An 18,228-nucleotide genomic window follows, 5' to 3' on the forward strand; every position below is an offset into this window, starting at 1 on the left:
ACAGCAGCAAAACTATATCGATATATCTGTTTACAAACTTACACAACTCGTGCAGTATAATCCAAGTCTCATTTATCCAGCTGTATGCTCAGTAATTCCCAAACACATGTATTTTGGCTAAAACCTAGTATTTAAAACTGAAATGAAAGTGAAACTTATCTATGTTCTCGTGAAAGCCATTTTACCTCACTGAACATTGGAGCTGCTGGCCTACCACTGCCAAGATTGCTTCTTTGTTTGTGTTATTGTGTGACTTTTTTATGGGGCTAGTTTGGATTCAACATAGTGACACAATAACACAAACAAACTTCTGATTGAGTCCGTGTTATACCAGCACCTCTCATGTTCAGTGAGGTAAAATTACCGTCTTTGTCCATTGAGTGTGGCTTTAAAGAAAGCATAGAAAAGTTTTACTTGTAGTTCAGTTTTTGCAAAATTGCATGTGTTTGGGAAATACGTAGCATACGACTGGATAAATGACACTTGCATTATACTGCATGAGTTGTGTGAGAGTTTGTAAATGTTTTGATATAGTTATGCTTTTGTAAAATGTGACCCCTTTTACTATTTTACCCTTTTACTTAGTAACTGATACAAATGGTAGTTTTAGAGGTGAAATATTCCTGTCACCAATTAGCCATTTCGTGGAGCTATTTCAACCATGTTTAGTTACAGTTTGAACATCTGTGCTTACTTATTAATGGTTTCACACTTTTAAAGCTGACTGTATGTGTACATTTTAATCAAATCGTTATTTCCATATTATCAAATAGGTTGAGCACACAATCGTTGCATGTAACTCCTGCAGTAGAAGTATCCTGTTGGGGTATCAGTCTTATTATATAAAAAGTATGGACAGGTTGAAAAGGACTGTTGCAGCCACGTCTCTGCTACGTTTGTATGTTTGTTATGCAAGCAGCTCTTTACCCCTTTTTATGCAACTACCCTATGAATGTTGGTGTACACACATAAACACATGTTCATCACAGGGCACGGAAGATAAACATAGCGTATTGTGCATTTCAAGCCATGTAATCTCACCGTGTGACTTGATGCTTTTCATACTTGTCAGGTGTTTCATGTGTGAAATTCTTCCCCAGACTCTTTTGAGACCAAACCGAGGAAGAGATCATACATATTTATTTGGCTCACGTCTTTATCTTTTATTGTTTTTGTCATCTTTTATCTTTTGTACATCTTGTTTTTCTGCAATAGGTAGCTCCCTAATAAAGTTGCTATTCTCCTCACAGCTTGTTTTGACTGCTACGGCACTCTCAAAAACAGAAACTGTGAACCGCGGGAAACCGTAACAGCAAGAATAGAATTTATCTCTTATAGCCTAAAGTCGGCTAACTTTGCCTTGAAGATGATAAGGCAGCTAATAATAAGAGCCTCATGCTTGGTTGTGGACACCCTTGACTGAGGAAGTAATTAAGTTCAAGCAGTTTATCAGTGGCTGGCCGGAGATGTGCTGTCTTTTTGTGATAAAGAGGAGCTGGTGAGGTATGCCCTCTCTCTCTCTCTCAAGTGTCCACCCCACCCGATTTTTCATCCTCTCCTCCTCTGTCGCACTCATCCACTTCCCAAAGGGGAAGCCCGAAGCAGGCCGGGGCTGTGAGCCACACAACTCAGCCATCATGTCACTCATCCCTCGGTCTGTCCCTCCTCGCTCTCCTCAAATGTCCAATCAGGCTAATTTTAGCCCCTGTCGGAGGGCCGTGTTAAATTTGGCAGCATGTCCCTAAGCGTGCCACGATGCAGATCCGTTTGTACCGACCATGTACACGGAAAGACACACGCTCTCTCTGTTTTCTTTTTTGCAACGATGTTCCCATGTGGCTTCTAGTTTACAGTGAGCAGAATTAGGATAGGAAGGGCTATTTGTGAGAGCCACAGAGGGACATGTGATATGGTTTTTGGGATGCCTTTCCCTTTCAATGATCGGAAAAAAGCTGCTTTTAGCATCCAGACACATAACTTAAAATGTTAACAGAGCACAGAGGTAGAATACAGGACATCAAGTCTCTGCTGCTGACACAGTTTGTTATGGAAACAGCTCAGACTCATTACAGCTGACACTCACTGTATACTGTACATAAACGTTTAGTCCTCCACAAACTCCGAAAGCAAACTGCTAAAGCTTTTTTACAAATACAATGTTCATAATATTATCTGAACACATTATGCTCTCAATTGTGACAACATTCCAGAAGAAGAGTGAAAACAGTTTTTTCATACACTGGTCAAGAAAATGTATGAAATGCACATTTAGGTGTCTACTTTAGTTTAGATTTCAGCCTACGTATGTTCTCGAAATTTATATACAAATTTAATTAGATGTCTCATTTGTATATATAAACAAAATTTCTGAAAACTTGTAATACAAAACAAATCTGTCTGAATGTAAATAATCAACTGGGAAAGTCACATGGTGACATAGTGAATTTTTAGTTTTTTATTTTTGGTCTAAAAATGTAAAAAGCATGCCAAAAAAGATATTTTTTATGGCTGTTGACAGTACATTCTGATTTAGGGAGTGATAAAAAGAGATATCCCAAATTTCCTCTGTTAAAACATTTGATTCAAACATGATCACAAAATGAAACAAGAATTTCGAGCATGTTTTTATCCAGTTTTCAGAAGTTTGTTTTAGAAATGTCTGATAATTAGATGATGCCTTTTTTGCATACTTAAACATACAAACTGCAGAAAACTTGTAACATAAAAAATAATTTTCTTACTTTGAGTAATCAACTGGGGAAGTTTTATGGTGATATCTATCAGTTGAAATTTTTACCCTAGTGTTTCATTTTGGCCCCAAAATAGTATGGAATTAAACAATATACATATATAAAGGTTGTTTCCTCTTTTTCTAATAACATAGTGGAAATTTGATTTTTTTAAAAAGGCTGTTGACAGTGATAAAAATAGATATCCCAAATCCCAAGGATAGAAACCTTTACCTCTAATGTGTCAACAAAATGAAACAAGAATATTTAATCTGGTTTCATCCAGAGATGTGTGCAAATCAGTGCGTAATTTGCACAATTTAACATAAAATTTCAGAAAACTTGTCATAAAAAAATGTCTCACTGTGAGTAATCATCTGGGGAAGTCTCATGCTGATATACATAAGTTTTTTTTTTTACCCTCTTCACTTTAAGAATAAGAAATGTGATAAGAAAATGTGGCTCATGATCAGAGGACTCTTAGCTCAAACACAGCAGAGCTTTATTGTCTTTCAGTGGCTTCATGCGCCTCTCTTATCCCTCCACATTACATAATGCTGTTACATCTCTTTTACTGTGATGGAGCCACTTGCCTGCAGCTACAGCATGCCCCAACTTAAAGCCCTGATATGTTTCTAAGTATGTAAACATTGATGTATTTGTTCATATTGTTGAGCCTCAGCACAGAGAGTGCATCAGAATGAATATGTTATAAAGCAGAGAAGCTGCAGGGCACCATTTGTTTATAGTGACAGGTATGATGAATGAACAGTGCACAGACGGTGAATGTAAAACAAACCAGTGTTGTAAAATGGGGACATGCAGAATACTAAGTGGGTACGTAAATTTAATTTGGTTCTGTGGATACTTGGAGAGACAGTAAATGGAGATTTTAGTGACTGTATTAGCTGCAGACGTTGTATGTTGGTTCAGATTGAATTTTCTCTTCGAAACGCCACAAACAAGCAATTATATAACATCCCTGTGTGTGTGTGTGTGTGTGTGTTTTTTCCACAGACAGCGAGATGGTCCCCCTGGACTGCCTGCGTCCTCGTTCTTTTGCTGCCGCCCACCGGGCTTCCATTCAGAGAAACGGTGATGACCCTCGCCTTTCCATCAGCCTGTGTGACCTGAGCCTGCAGCAGCAGGAGACGCAGCTGGAGGAAGATGATGAGGAAGAAGAACGGCTACAGCGCTTGAGCTCCGCCTCCTGCCATGTTCCCCAAAACTCTCAAAACTCACAGCAGTGCTCACTGCTGCCGAGCCATCTGGACAACGACCTGCACTTCCACTCGGTGCACGGCGTCCATGTTACTGTGCTGGATAAGCACACGGTGGCGCGGCTGGATCACCGCAGTGACGAGAGGACCCTGGTGTTCACCAGCCGGCCGACGCGCTGCTCAGAGACTGTGTTTGTGAAGGTTAAGGCTGGTGTCACGCGGCCTGGGTCTCTCTCTTATGGTGTGACGTCATGTGACCCGGCCAGCCTGAGGCCCAGTGACCTCCCATCCAACCCTGAGTCCTTGGTTGACCGCAAGGAATTCTGGGCCGTGTGCCGGGTGGCGGTGCCGCTCCACAGTGGAGATATTTTGGGGTTTGTGGTGAACGCAGAAGGGGAGTTCATGATGAGCCATAACGGCATCAGTGCAGGGATGCAGCTGTGTGTCGATAACTCCAGGCCACTCTGGATGTTCTACGGTCTGCACGGCACCATCACACAACTCAGGATCTTAGGTACGCTCACTTCACCTCAGACTGTGTGTATTAAAAGTTCTTTATGATACTCAAAGTGCCGAAAAAACTACATTTGAAAAACTCAACAGCATCATCTCTTTCCAGAAATCATGACCCATTTTTATAATCCACAGACCTTGTTATGAGCAATTTCATGTAGGAACTATTTTCTTTCAACTTAGCTACAACCGCAAACTGTATCACTGAGCAGAAAGAAGCATGTACTGTCAGCCTGTCCAGCACCAGTAAGCTGGCTAATGTTACAGCTCAACAGCTCGTACATGTTTCCGTCTGCAAGGTGATACAGTTGGTGGTAGGGCTGCACAATTGTCAAAAATATTATAGAAAATTAAGTGCAATATTCAAATCCCAGGAGATGCACTATTTTATATTAAAAATTAAGCATCATGGTGCTACAGAGCTCCCACAGCTTTCAAATCATATTCCTGATGTAAGAAAACATGATTGATGAGTACAGACGGGAGCAAAAATATCATCATCATCATTTTTATATTCTTTTCTAGTGAAAATAAAATGCAAAAATGACCACTAACTAATACTGTGAAATGTTACAGTGGCAATATCTGTAAAAAAAATGGCAAAATGATCTTTTTTGCACAATATGTAGTCTTAGTTGGCATTGTAATTTGGTAGAAAGAAAATAGTTCCCACATGAAACTGCTCACAACAAGATCTGTGGATTATTCTGAGTAACTGAGTCATGATTTCTGGGAACAGGCATTGCTGTTGAGTTTTTTAAATGTAATTTTTGGCACTTTGAGCACAACAAGCCAAGTGCCATCTAGTTCTATTATGATGCTGAGGAGTCAGACATCTCTACGGCCGATATCTCCAACTCTTGGCAACTCACACCAAAACAATCTAGATAGCTAAATAGCACTACAGGTTAGAAGGAACAATATGTATTTTTGATTTGGGGGGGAACTGTCCCTTTAGTTCAGTTTGGGAAAGCAAATGTAACTGTGTTTATAAAAGGTCAACAATCAGGAGAAAAGGGAACTTTGCAAAATAAGGGACTTAATCATTGTTATTATTCCTTCAGAAAACATCTCGTTCTCAAACTAATTTGCTAAATTTTAGACATTTCCACCGCTTTCTTATTTCTTTCTGGAGTCAGGTGTGATGTTCACCATGTACTTGGACTGTGGGAGAAAACCCACGACTCAAAGCCAAAGAGCCAAACAAAGATTTCAGCCTAAAGAAAAGTACCCGCACAGTTTCCTATTAGCGTTAGTTTTGGCAATAGTTTGAATATTTAAACAAATGAGGGTTGAAGGGATTCAGGCATGTTCCTTTTTTTTTTTTTTTTTTTTAAACAGGATTTCATTTGTAACTTTCCATTCAGAAGATAATGCAGTCTGTGATCCTTAAATAACCTTTGGTAGCTGAATTCTCACTCAGCCGACTCATGAAATAGTTTCCCCCTCCGTTGCTGTCTGGGCTGCTCTCTTGACTTTTTATCAACTCATATATCTCTTGGGAATTTACATTCTATCCCCCGCAGTTTGCATATGAATGTTAACGTTGTATCTGCAGCTGAACAGAATTTCTGTCGGTGGCATTTGAGTCTGTCAGATTTCACACAATGATAACACGACGTTACCTGAAGTTAATCACGACTCTGGCTCTGTGGATGTGGGACTGCATGCACACTTCAGGACTGTTTGACTCAAAAGGAGCAGAATAAGAACATATAATGGCTAACAAGTTCAGGAGCTGTTGAAAATGCTGGTTTAAAGGCTTAGTTAAGCTTTTTTTTTTTTTAAGTGCACAGGGTACTTATCCATAGTCAATATATCTCAAACAGTAGATGTCAGTCAGCATGCCCCTAGTTTGGAGAAGCACGCAGGAGTCCGACTGCTGTGATGGATCAGCAAAAAAAGCCATCTTTTAGCCATCTTAAAAAAAAATACATTTTAGTTTAACTGTACACTGTACTGAGAGTATTTTTGCTGCCTCAACTTAGAGTCAGCAGGTGATTTTCAATGGAAAATAAAACTGTCATATTGTTCTCTTCAATTTATTCATTATTTTAGGGGGGACTTCTGGTGGCCAAAATACATTTTGCTGCTGACCCTCATTCACAGCAGTGCATTAGCTTTCGTGTCAGACTCTGGCCTGCGTGCGTCTCCAAACAAGGCATGTCTACTGACGTCTACCATAATACACTGACTAAGGACAAGTACCTCATACAACTCTCCTTCAAAAGGATCCAAACAATCCCTTTAATGACAACACATACCGCGCAAAAGCTGTGGTGCTGATCACAGGTGGAGGGTATGCTTTTGGTGATGTCTAGTTTTCTGGTTTTACGTTTGTTTGCTTTCAGTCCTCAGATTCTATTAATGTTTATATGCTTCAGGACATATTCTTTGTATGTTGCAGCAGTTTTCAGAGTTTGGAGAATTTAAAAAGTCTCTGATATGGCTTATTTTCTAGGACATTTAACACAGCACACATCTTCAGCAAAGAGGTAAATAAGCTTCACCACATTTTCTGCAAATCCAATTTAAGTTTGAAATATTTAGTATGACTCACTCGGTTTTTAAGAGTCCTGCACTTAAAGGATTTTAAATTCTCTATTTTTCATAAGATGGGGCTCTGGCGTTGCTTGGACTTAGTGTATTATAATGTGACTGTGAAATACTGCAGAGTGCAGCAACTGGGAGTGCTTTTGATTTGTTTACAGGCGTCTTAATTCTTTGAAAACAATCTCGCTCCCCCCCGTGTCGTCTTCTGGCTAAGCTGATGATGACTCTGTCCCAGCAGGTTAGCCTTCTTTTCATAGGAAATGGATAATTAGAGGTTCTTAGAAACGTAATAAATATTTTCAAAAAAAGCATTTTTGTTTTAGAATTTGTTTCAATTTTCTGATAATTCATTTCTGGATTACAGTCTGTGCTTTCCTCTCTTTCATGTAGTCAGTCAGACCAGGGCTGAGGAGGTTATTTCTGTCTTGCGTGGGCTCCCAGCAGCCAGCATTATGTATCAGGAGGGGGCCCATGATAGCTCCTTATGATGCCCTCCATATGCATTATTAAAATGTAATTGCATGGAGGTTTGAGATGCTGCATTTTCCACCCACAGCTCGTTCCCTGAACACTGGTCCGCCAATCGTCTCTTCCTTTTTTCCCCGTGCATTTTATACCCCCCCTCTCCGCTTTCTACTGATTCTTTGGGGTACGAGCGTTCTTTGAGTCATTACCCACTCCAGCTGTGGGGAGTGCATTTGTGACGTCTCTGCTCACCCACTCGCGGCAGCCGCATGCCACGAGTTGCCATGGAAACATCTAGCCACTGAGTCAAGTGACAGTTTGTCATGGCTGGGTGTTGTCGAGCCTGTGAAGTGGAACAGATGGGAGTCTGTTGCTCACACATGGTCACTTTGTCTGTGTTATCTTTATAATGTCATGAGATATTAAGAATCAATAATGACCTTCAGTAGTCGAGTATTTCCTCATAAAAGGCGTCCTGCTGTGGGGTTGCACAAGTTCTCGGCTGTTATCTTAAAGCTGCTATAAACAATGTTGTTATATTAACAATGGATCTGTGGCGGCGCCCAGTAGCTCAACTGGCAGAGCGGGTGGCGCCGCATGTACAGGGGCTATATCTTGCCGCAGCAGTCATGCAGGTTTGATTCAAACCTCGGCCCTTTGCTGCATGTCATCCCTCCTCTCTCCCCCTTTCATGCTATAGCTGTACTGTCGATTAGAGGTTACAAGCTCTAAAAAAATATCTTTAAAAAAAACAAAATAAACAACGACAATGGATCAGTGTAGCCTCTAAAAAAAAGGCAGAGAATTATCACTCTGCAGCTCTACGCAGTGATTGGGTGTCTTTTAACTCATTTGGTTTTCTGGCTTTAATACTCTGGTTCACTCTCATTGCTTTTATGGCATCATTGATTTTCAGGGGAAAGACTCTACAAAGCCCCACTGTGCAACACAGAGTTAGTGACCAGCTGGTGCGCATAGTGAAGCATTTAAGATAGCAGCCAAAGTGACAAACATTTCCCTCAGGAGTTGGTAGCGAAAGAAACAGAGCTAAAATACTGCACAAAATACCACCCCCCACCCTCTCCATGTTACTGTATGGGACATGACAAACTAAAAGTACAGGTCCCATTAAAAACTGTTTTGTCATATAATGCAGTTGTTATCACTCTGATGTAAGTTTAAGTGCTCATTTTCCTGATGAGTTTGGTTAAAATGAGTTATTTATTGCTGTAAAAAGGGGATTTGACATCACCAGCTGTGTGTGCCTATCGGTGTGTAAGCGGTCAGTGACACTGCTCGCAATTGGTCAGACAGCGGGAACTTAATACTGTGGGGATCACTGCTGAGCAAAGTCTCAAAGTGACGTCACCTGCAAAAGATGGTAGCATCTAAAGATATTTTGGCTTCAGAGGATTGAGAAGAAGTGGAGACACATTTAGGGCCATACCAGACTCAAAATGATGTTGGCCAAATTAGATTTGGCTGTTCAATACAAATATTCAAAAAATGAATTCCTTTTTATCTCAAGGTATAGAGTTTAAGAGTTTGAACAGGGTTGAGTGGGATGTCCAGGGTGACAATGATGTTCAAGTTATATAGTAAACACACAACACAAACACACTACCTATGCTAGCGACGGATCAGATATGATATCGGCCAGGCTGATAATCTGTCACCCCCTAATGTTAATGACAACTCTTTGCTTACAAGTTTTCCATAATCAGCTTTAAAGGTCAATGTTACTGTTGTGGTAACAGGTTGCTGCCCTCTAGTGGCCAAAAAAATCTGTTAGCACAGGTTTAAACCCTGACCTTACTCAGGCACCAGCAAAAAAAAAGGCAGGTGTGGTGGAGATATGTTTATTAATAAGGAAGTGTTGAAAGCCACCACATGCTCAACTACAAATAAGTCTCCTCCTGCACTGCCCCCATAAGTAAAGACACTCATATACTCATTCCTTGTCGCACAGCCGGCAGTAAATTCATAATACAAGAGAAGATGAAAGGAACGCTTGATGAAAGGGTGTACAAATAGACATGAAGGTTATCCTTTCTGTCTTATTAGAGTTGACCAGGACATTTGCTAACAGCTGGGCTGCCACATACAGTAAGTCACACTAAAGTAGGTAATGGAAGGGTGTGTGAATGCTACAGTATGCATACGTGGCTCTCTGTTATATAAAATAAGAATAAATAAATGGATGACTTTGAAAAAAGCACATCTCAGCAACACATTGATCCCAGGGCTAAACTTAAAAGCACACAAATAATGGAAAGCTTTTTGTATGGATTACCAGAGTTTGTATTCATGCATACTTTGCTTCGTCTGTTGATTTTTCAGCAGCAACTGATGGTTGCATGACTAAAAGGCTACTATGGTTTGTTTACGTAGGCTGAAACTGAGACTGCAGTGATTGAAGTGGTCCAAAGAGTTCAGAGCAATGGATCAGAGCATGTACCCAGAGTTATGCAACAAACTGTATACATTTTTCTGACCACATAAATGTGTCCTTTTCTTATTTTAAACCAACAGTATTTCATTATTTCAGCAATTTCTCAGCATCTGTGGTTCTTTTTTTAGCCATTGCTCCACATCACACTGTCACTGTAGGAAAATTCGGACAAGCAAATTGTGGGACGGGATGTAAACAAGCAATATTAGATAATTTGACACATGGAAGGATGGCGGTGCCAAACAAGAGGCCGGCCCAACAGTGTAGCAATATTTCTGCCATGGTCAGTTGAAGGACAATGTGTAAACAACAATGGCGTGTGCCTGCCAGGCAGACTGGATCAGAATCTGTCTGTGGAAACGGGGTCGGTATTCTGGTCTGTGAGGAGAGATGAGCTGCCAATATGAGAACTGATGCCAGAGCCGGTGGTTATGAGGCGCGGGTGGGGACGGATCACAAGAGACAGACAACAGATAGACAGGCTGTGAAAGCATTTTGTCCCCTACCCAGAGGGATCATGGGCTCATGAAGGAGGAAGGAAGGAAGGAGGGGGACCACACCAACTCATAGGCTCTTGACTCACTCTCACACACACCCACACACAGATGCTATAGACTCAAGTCATCTGCTTGGTGATAGAAGAGGTTTAACCCTTTGAAATCTTAGCAAACTTGTTAGATTTCTTCCCAAAAAAAAAAAACATGGGGCAATGAGCAATTTAACAAGACATGGCTCATAACCAAATCAAACAAACCAATTTGCTGAAGTTTAAAAGGGTTAAATAGCATGTGAGAGGTGCATGAATACATAACAAGAAAACTGATGTCGAACCAGGTTTCAACGGGTCAATGTGTGCGCGGAGAGAGTGGCAGACTGACACGGTAACAGAGATGCAACAAGACGTCCACTTTCATCCATTAGCTAATTATCAGCTCGAACTAAACTTTGATGGAAATATTTGAGTTACAAAAGCATTGCATTTGGCTCTTCTGAGCACGCACTGTTATGACCTTGATGTCTCCTTTGTACCTTCAGGCTCATCTCCGCACCCTGACGTCCGAGGACCATCGGTCCCCAGCTCTCCGTCCTGTACACCCAACACCCCCACAATGCTTTGCAGTGGCAACTCAGAACCCAACCTCAACACACCCATGAACATCAACCTCAACTCCAGCTACTACACCGTCTTCTCCTCCTCCGCAGGTTTGTCCCAGTGCTCTAGTTAACTCCTTTCTCGATCTTTAATCTCTTTATATCCTCCCGATCGGTATTTCCTGTCCAGATGTTTGTAATTTTTTCTTTTGTTTATGAAATTGATTAAAACGCAGACATTCAGGGGAGCAATAAAAACAGCCGGCAGCACACAAACAGTGACAGCACCAAGAAACCGACTCACCATACGCATGTTAGCACATGGAGCAAATATTTACCTTGCTGATGCGAAGCAGTGATCACTGACGTCGTGCTGTCCCAGGCTGCAGAGAGCATGACAAGAAAATTCCTGGCAGATAATGGCGACATAAAGAGCTTCATTAGCAGAGAAAACAAAAGTGGAAAGGATACTGACAGCTTATGCCTTTAAAACTTTGGCAAATTTGCTTGATTTTTTTCAAAAACACGTGAAGGCACTGAGCAACTTAAGAAGGAATTACCGACTCCAGACATTTTTTCCCAAGCTTTTTTTTTTTTTTAAATAATTTTCTAAATCTACTTATTTCTTACAATTTGCAGGACATTTCTTACCAGGTTTCTCATTACCTTTTTTTATCCATGTTTTCAAAAGAATTTAAAACTATTTGTCCAGGGTTCAAAGGTTTAAATACTTGTAAAAGGCATCTGAATGCAGCATAAGAAAAGTGATTTTGATCCAGGTTTCAAGGAGTTAAAAAAAAGTGTTTTGGTTATGCTACAATACAGAAATGTAGTAGTCAATACCAATACCAACTTAAAAATACTCAACTTGATCCATTGGTATTAAAAAAAAAGGCATAACAAATCCTATGTACAAGTCAAGTTTACACTCTTGTATTGAAAACATAAATGAAAATAAATCCACATTTTATTATCAATCCCTGACAATCTGCCTAAAATGCTTTTTGGGAAAGGAATCATATTTATATATAGCTTTCAGTATATTAACACATTTCTCATTCATTGCTGTTATTCAGCACTTGTACATGTAAGATATAATGGTTGGTCTTTGTGGTAGCCTATTTGCCCCGCCCCTCCTCCACTGTGATTGGATGGCTGGGTATAAAAACTGTTAGTGACCAGTGCAGTGTTTTACCCAAAGTCACTGTGCATTTGTCCCGCCAATAAAAGAATGAAAGTTGCAGAGGACTTTTAACAAAATTTAATTCATTTACATCATAACAATGCAGAAAATGTGCAGTGGTGCATAAAACTTCACCACAACTTAGAACATTAAGTGTTTGATGCTCAAAATTTTCTGGCAGAGGACTCCTGAACGGTCAGTTTCATATGTATTTCCCCTAATGGTGAAACAAAATCTACACCATTGCCCAAAGTTTAACATTTTTCAGGTCTAACAAAAAAAAAAAAAAAGACAAACATGCAGAATGGACGCTCAGCGCTTCTTCAGGCTGTTTGTGTTTTTCAGCATAGTGTGAGTATGTGACCCTCCTATTACCAGGAATGAAAAAAAATATGCTGGATTTCAGAAAACACACCTTTTTTGCAAGTCACGGAGGAGCTGTTACAGCAGCTGTTGCTGCAGCTGCACTTGTCGCCATGTTCCACATGTTGGTAGTCAATGGTAGAAGCGTCCTTTCTTTCTTTGGCATTTACCAGCAGACCACAACACTTGTAGGCGTGTAGGCAAACCCGTCAGGTCAGAAGTGCTGTCCGGTACCTTTGGCGCTGGGGGAAAAAAAAAAAAGTGAGAGTACGGTAATGTTATCCCTTACTGGATATACAACTACAATTACAAGTGTCTGCCTGAAATAATTGGAGAACTTTGTTTTTCTCTGTTTTCCTTCTCACATCGCCTCAGGTACAACCCCGAGTTCTCCATTCTCCAGCCACCCAGAATCCCCCACCTTCCCGTCCTGCTCGGGCACGTGGGGCGACGAATGCACCATTTGCTACGAGAATGTGGTGGACACGGTCCTCTACGCCTGCGGACACATGTGTCTCTGCTACGCCTGTGGCCTAAAACTCAAAAAGATGGCCAACGCATGCTGCCCCATCTGCAGGAGGACGATCAAAGACATCATCAAGACCTACCGCAGCACGTAGGCTTTTGTTAGACGGTGTGTCACATCGTCAGGTTCAGCTCAAGAGGTTCTCAAAGCCATGTAAGACTTAGTAAAGATGGACGCAGCACAAATGCTTGTTTGTGTGTGCAATCTGGCTCAGGTACTCTACAGCAGGACTTTTAAACCCATCATTAAAACATTCTATCTGTGTTATGTTTAATGCACATCCTTGGAAAGCTCACAGTACTGCCCATGAGCTTCATCATACAGTGTGATCAACAGAAACAGTTCGTGCTGCTGCAGGAACGTGACCTACTATTGTCCAGTGACTCTGTGATTTGTGCATCTGTTGAAGAGAAAGAGTAATCTGAAGAGGCATGTGTCCTACTTCCTGCAGAGTAACCCTTCGTTCTGCTGGTGATAGCGTTGCTGCTAGCTAGTTTTACAAGAAATTGTCCAGAGCTGCGGAAGAAACATGGAGAATAAATATGTGGTTTCACCAGCTGCTCCTCTACTGTTTGTCAGAGTGCATCGGGTCTAAACGTGTTGTTTTAGAGTAAGAATTGAATCTCTACTAAATCTTAAAAATCATAGCAAGGTTGTTTTATTTGACATTTCCTGAATGCATCCAGAAGCCACTGAGAATGACTAAGCTTTTCTAAAATAAGCCATTTTTTGAATGCACAGAAAAAAAAAATACTCCTCCTGCAATAAAACACAAAGAAATGCCTAAATCTAAAGGGTACAGAATAAACAAATGAAGTGTTTTGTCGGATATCTCACTTCCAGCTGTGCTTCTGTGAATTTCAGGGCAGAATGTGCGAAGGGTAAAAAAAAAAAGTGTGAGTGTTGTCACCATAGAAGGTCACGCTCGCAGTGAATGAGGATGTAAATCAGTGAGGAGGGAAGAGGCAGGAGAGAGGATGTTGTATGTTTGGGACAAAGACAGCGGAGGAAGGGGCACCTTTTTGGTGTCTGCACATCGTTTTGGCGCAAAGAAAGTCTTAGCTGACTCAGGCACACCCCATACATCAGATGTTTGTATGAAAAGCCTGTAAAATGTGGGACTTGCATGAGTTGCATGTCCTCGGCGGCCGCCCCCGCCATCTCAGTAAGCCGGGTGGATGCTGTGATTGGACAAAAATCATCCAAATAAACACTGGTGGGTAGTGAGGTTTTCTTTAAAATGCTGAATGAGCACATAAGGATGACGAATCAACCTCTTCATCACTGCGAGAAACATGTTAACCCACTATAAGTCAGAGACGCTTACTTCAGGTTACACATTTCTCTTTCATGTGTACATTAAAATAAAAAATATTTGCTTTCCGTGACGTATTTCAGCGATCCGCCTTCAAGTGAAAAAAAAAAAATCACACGAGTGCAGTCAGTAACAAGGATGTAGCTTGTTGTTGTGGGACATTGTGAGAATTTAATTTGCATATCAGTTTCTAAGTGCTGCTCTCTCGTCCGTAAAAGCAAACTCCAAGGACATTTTCACTCAACTAATCTCATGCATTATGTACTGCTTTGAATTGTTAAGAAATACAAGCTATTTTCAGGTGTTATTTTGGCCTCGCTGAGACATTACTCGGTAATTTGTAAAGTGCTGATTTGTTGTCTTTTCAAGGAGCTTGTCATCTCGCCACTGTGGGGGGAAAATGTTATATAACATTTGAGTCACGGTTAAGTTTTTTTGAGTGCCTTTAAAGAGAGAAGTCTGGGCTAACTTTCGGTCTATCGGGCTCCTCACCGTGAAAACCAGGAGGTTGATACACTGTAAAATCTGACAAGTTCATCTTACTTACAATGATCTTAAAAAACGGTCGCCTTGAAAAAGGAAAGTAAATATAACTATTAATCCTACTATATATTTACCCTTTATTTTACTGTTAAGTTTACATAAAACGTGGCTGTATTTACTTAATTTTGTGAACTCGTTGCACTTTAAAAATGACAAGAATCACCTTGCCCTAAGTGTCAGCAACTTCACCAAAACACAAATACGACTCACTAGTTTGCAACCAGCAGAATAAAGATATATAGCTCAGAAAACTTGGATTACAGAAGTTGCTAAAACGTAGAAAGACCCATTTAATTAAACTTGTCATTTTTTAGTTGCAGAAACTTCACAAAATTAAGCAAATATACCTAAATCATAAGTAAACTTAACCATTAAATATAAAGTAAACATAAATTAAGAATAATAATTAAATTATATATTTACTTTTTTCATGGAAATCAGATTCCTAGATTTGTTTAAAAGTAAAATCAACTTGTCAGATTGTGCAGTGTATTCATCTTAAAGTCACTCTGACATGGTTGTGATGTGAGCAGGTGTAACCACACAACCTACCAATACAAACATTTCAGTTTGCTTAATATCAGTGCGAGTTTATACACTGCTAAAAATGTTTAAATATCGCCTTGTCCCCTCTGTCACTGCATTATACTGGAATTTCGTTGTGTTTTAGACGCTGAGCTTTTTACATTTCTACCTGTTTGTTTTTTTCTTCCTGACCAAATACGACCTAGCAGAAATAAAACGTTTGTGAAACATTTTTGATAGAAAAAACGTATTGATGAGTGTAATATTAACTGTACATTATGAGGTTTATTTATTTTGTCAATGCTACTCTAAAGAATTATCACTGTTTGTTTTATATGTATGGCTATAGTGTCCAAAAGTAAAAATATTGTTTATTTTATTGTTGCATAGTTAAAGATTATAGAAAACTTTTGTATCCCCTGAAAGTCTCTGTGGATCTGTCTGCTGATTTTCACTTAAAGGAATAGTTTGACATTTTGGGAAAATATGAATATTATAGATAATAAGATCAATGTCACCATCCAGTGGTGAAATACATGACTAATTACATCTACTTAAGTGTTTACTTTATACTTCCAATCTGCAAGGTATTTTTTTACTCTACAACATTCATCTGACAACTGTAGTTATTTTTGCAGATTAAAATTGTACACATAATGTATATAATCTTATGTGTACTTGTAGTTATAGAATAAAAAGTACCCAAAAGAATAAAGTGGTTTGAATGCTACCACACTGAAATGCTGTCAGCTCTAGTAAAAATTATGACTGTACATAATAATATACATGTTAATATTACACTGATAGTAGTACTTTTACTTTTGATACTCCAGATCAAACAAATGCATTTTGTCTATAGTACTTCTGTACTTTCACTAGTGCAACATTTTGGACTTTTTACATGGTACATATTGGAGTATTTCAACATTGTGGCATCAACACACTACTATTATTGTACTGTGTGGCTATAATCCCATATTTTTATTAATTTAATATAAAAACTGAAACAATGTGAAACATGTCATTAGTGATGAGCCTGCGGAGAATTAACACCCGAATCTGCAGCTCCCCTAAACTAAACAGCAGACAGACACAGTTAGTGACCAGCTGGTGAACACAGAGGAGCACGCGCTTGGTCTCCTGTGCAGCCCCTTACCTTCTGTAATTGGATGGCTGGTTAAAAAGTGAGTGAAAATCCAGTATTTCATCTCGCTGCCACTGACAATCATTTTAAAAATATGCTGGCCTCTGGAAAAAAATGCCTCTGTTGACAAGGCCTCTGAGGCAGCTGTAGACCCAGATATTTCCTCCAGGAGTTGGTGGAGACCAAAAACAGAGCTTACATATGAAGCTAAAGCCAGCAGCTAAACATGCGGGACACAGCTAGCCTGACTGTCCAATGGTGACAAAGTCCACCTACCAGCACTAAAAGCTCAAAACCAGTAGCCTAACTTCCTGGAGTCTCTGTTGACTCCTGCCTGAAAAATAGTCTGACCAAATCTGGCTCATTACCGCCTGTTAAATGGCAATGTCATTTTTATACAGTTTTGAATGAGCAAAATATAAGGTATAAATTACTGAGCGTTGGAGGTGCTTGTAGGCAGCTTTCTTTACATTTGAACGGAGCCAGACAAACTGTTTTTAGCCTTTATGCTAAGCTAACTGTATGCTAACTGTGGCCAATGTTTTTGTGCCAATATCTCCAGAAAGCAAACTAACAAACTGGAACATCATATATAAAAACAGAGGAGGCTACTATAGCCTAGAATAAAAATAAAATCAAATATTTCACAAAACATACAGTAAAACTTAATATCAGTAATTTAGAGAAATGTGCAGTAAAACTATCAAACAATGGACCATGATAATCATAATTTTAATTACTCCACCTGCCAAGCATTGGATATGATATATGCAATGTATGGCAGGTGGATGAACTAAAGTGATGATTTATGAGTTATAGATGGTTAAAGTCACTATTTCAAGACTTCAGGATGGCCTGGGGGAATCTTTTTTATCTATTTCTTTGCCTAAAAGCAAATAAGCCTATTTCCCAAGATGTCAAACATTTCCTTAAATGTCATATACTTAATTATGCTGTTAAAAGGGAATAAAATGTGTAAAGTTGGCAAACTCTATTTTGAATTTGTGTTGTAATGAAGCTGGGGTAATCATAACTCTGACAGCCTGTTTTCAAATGTGACCAAATATTTGCAGTCCAACCAAAACAAAACCAGCAGTGAGTGAAGGCGGACATTGTGCATTTTGGACAAGAAAATCAGCTCATAACTCTGGTTTCCTGGGTTTGGGATTTCTATTAGTCGTCAAAAAGCATTCTTAAAGTGGTTTGATTATGTTCAGTTTGTTAAATAAAGTTTAAGTCTGAATTGCTGGCTTCATTCATTTCATTTCTCATTTTTTAACATGAAAGAAAACCATACAACAGACAGCTTGCCCCCTACTTTGGTTTATTTGACTCAAATTGCAATAAAAAGTTAAAGCTGACCATTTCCATTTCACAGTTACAGCACTTATTATATTTTATGCACAGCAGGAAACAAGTTGATCTGGCACAAAAGACGGGGAATGAGAGAGCATTAATGCTATTACCTTTTCCCAAAGCGTACATTATACAAATGGTTGATATAATGTCTTGTGCGAGAAAATTCAAATTAGGCAACAGTTAGAGAACAAAAAAGGCAGCCATCGTTCAGACGCCTAACTCAATCCCTCGCCACACTCAGTAGTA

At 39.7% G+C, this 18,228-nt stretch overlaps 2 protein-coding genes across 2 annotated transcripts in view; one reads left to right on the forward strand and one right to left on the reverse strand.

Moving 5' to 3' along the window:
• Window positions 1-17,866, forward strand: part of LOC121954727 (E3 ubiquitin-protein ligase NEURL1-like) — a 43,834-nt gene extending 25,968 nt beyond the window's left edge. The window contains exons 4-6 of the mRNA XM_042502409.2: window positions 3,747-4,463; window positions 10,968-11,135; window positions 12,946-17,866. Coding sequence (XP_042358343.1) covers window positions 3,747-4,463; window positions 10,968-11,135; window positions 12,946-13,190 — 1,130 coding nt within the window. The 3' untranslated portion in view covers window positions 13,191-17,866. The remainder of the gene's footprint in view (window positions 1-3,746; window positions 4,464-10,967; window positions 11,136-12,945) is intronic.
• sorcs3b (sortilin related VPS10 domain containing receptor 3b) overlaps window positions 1-18,228 on the reverse strand; it is a 189,883-nt gene that overhangs the window by 166,834 nt on the left and 4,821 nt on the right. The window contains exons 2-3 of the mRNA XM_088086090.1: window positions 12,623-12,812; window positions 11,363-11,433 (exon numbers count right to left, since the gene is read on the reverse strand). Of these exons, the coding sequence (XP_087942216.1) occupies window positions 11,363-11,420 (58 nt within the window). The 5' untranslated portion in view covers window positions 11,421-11,433; window positions 12,623-12,812. The remainder of the gene's footprint in view (window positions 1-11,362; window positions 11,434-12,622; window positions 12,813-18,228) is intronic.

This window comes from Plectropomus leopardus, chromosome 13, assembly GCF_026936395.1.
Source record: "Plectropomus leopardus strain MGB_pleo_1.0 chromosome 13, ASM2693639v1, whole genome shotgun sequence".
In the NCBI taxonomy this organism is placed as follows: Eukaryota; Metazoa; Chordata; class Actinopteri; order Perciformes; family Serranidae; genus Plectropomus; species Plectropomus leopardus.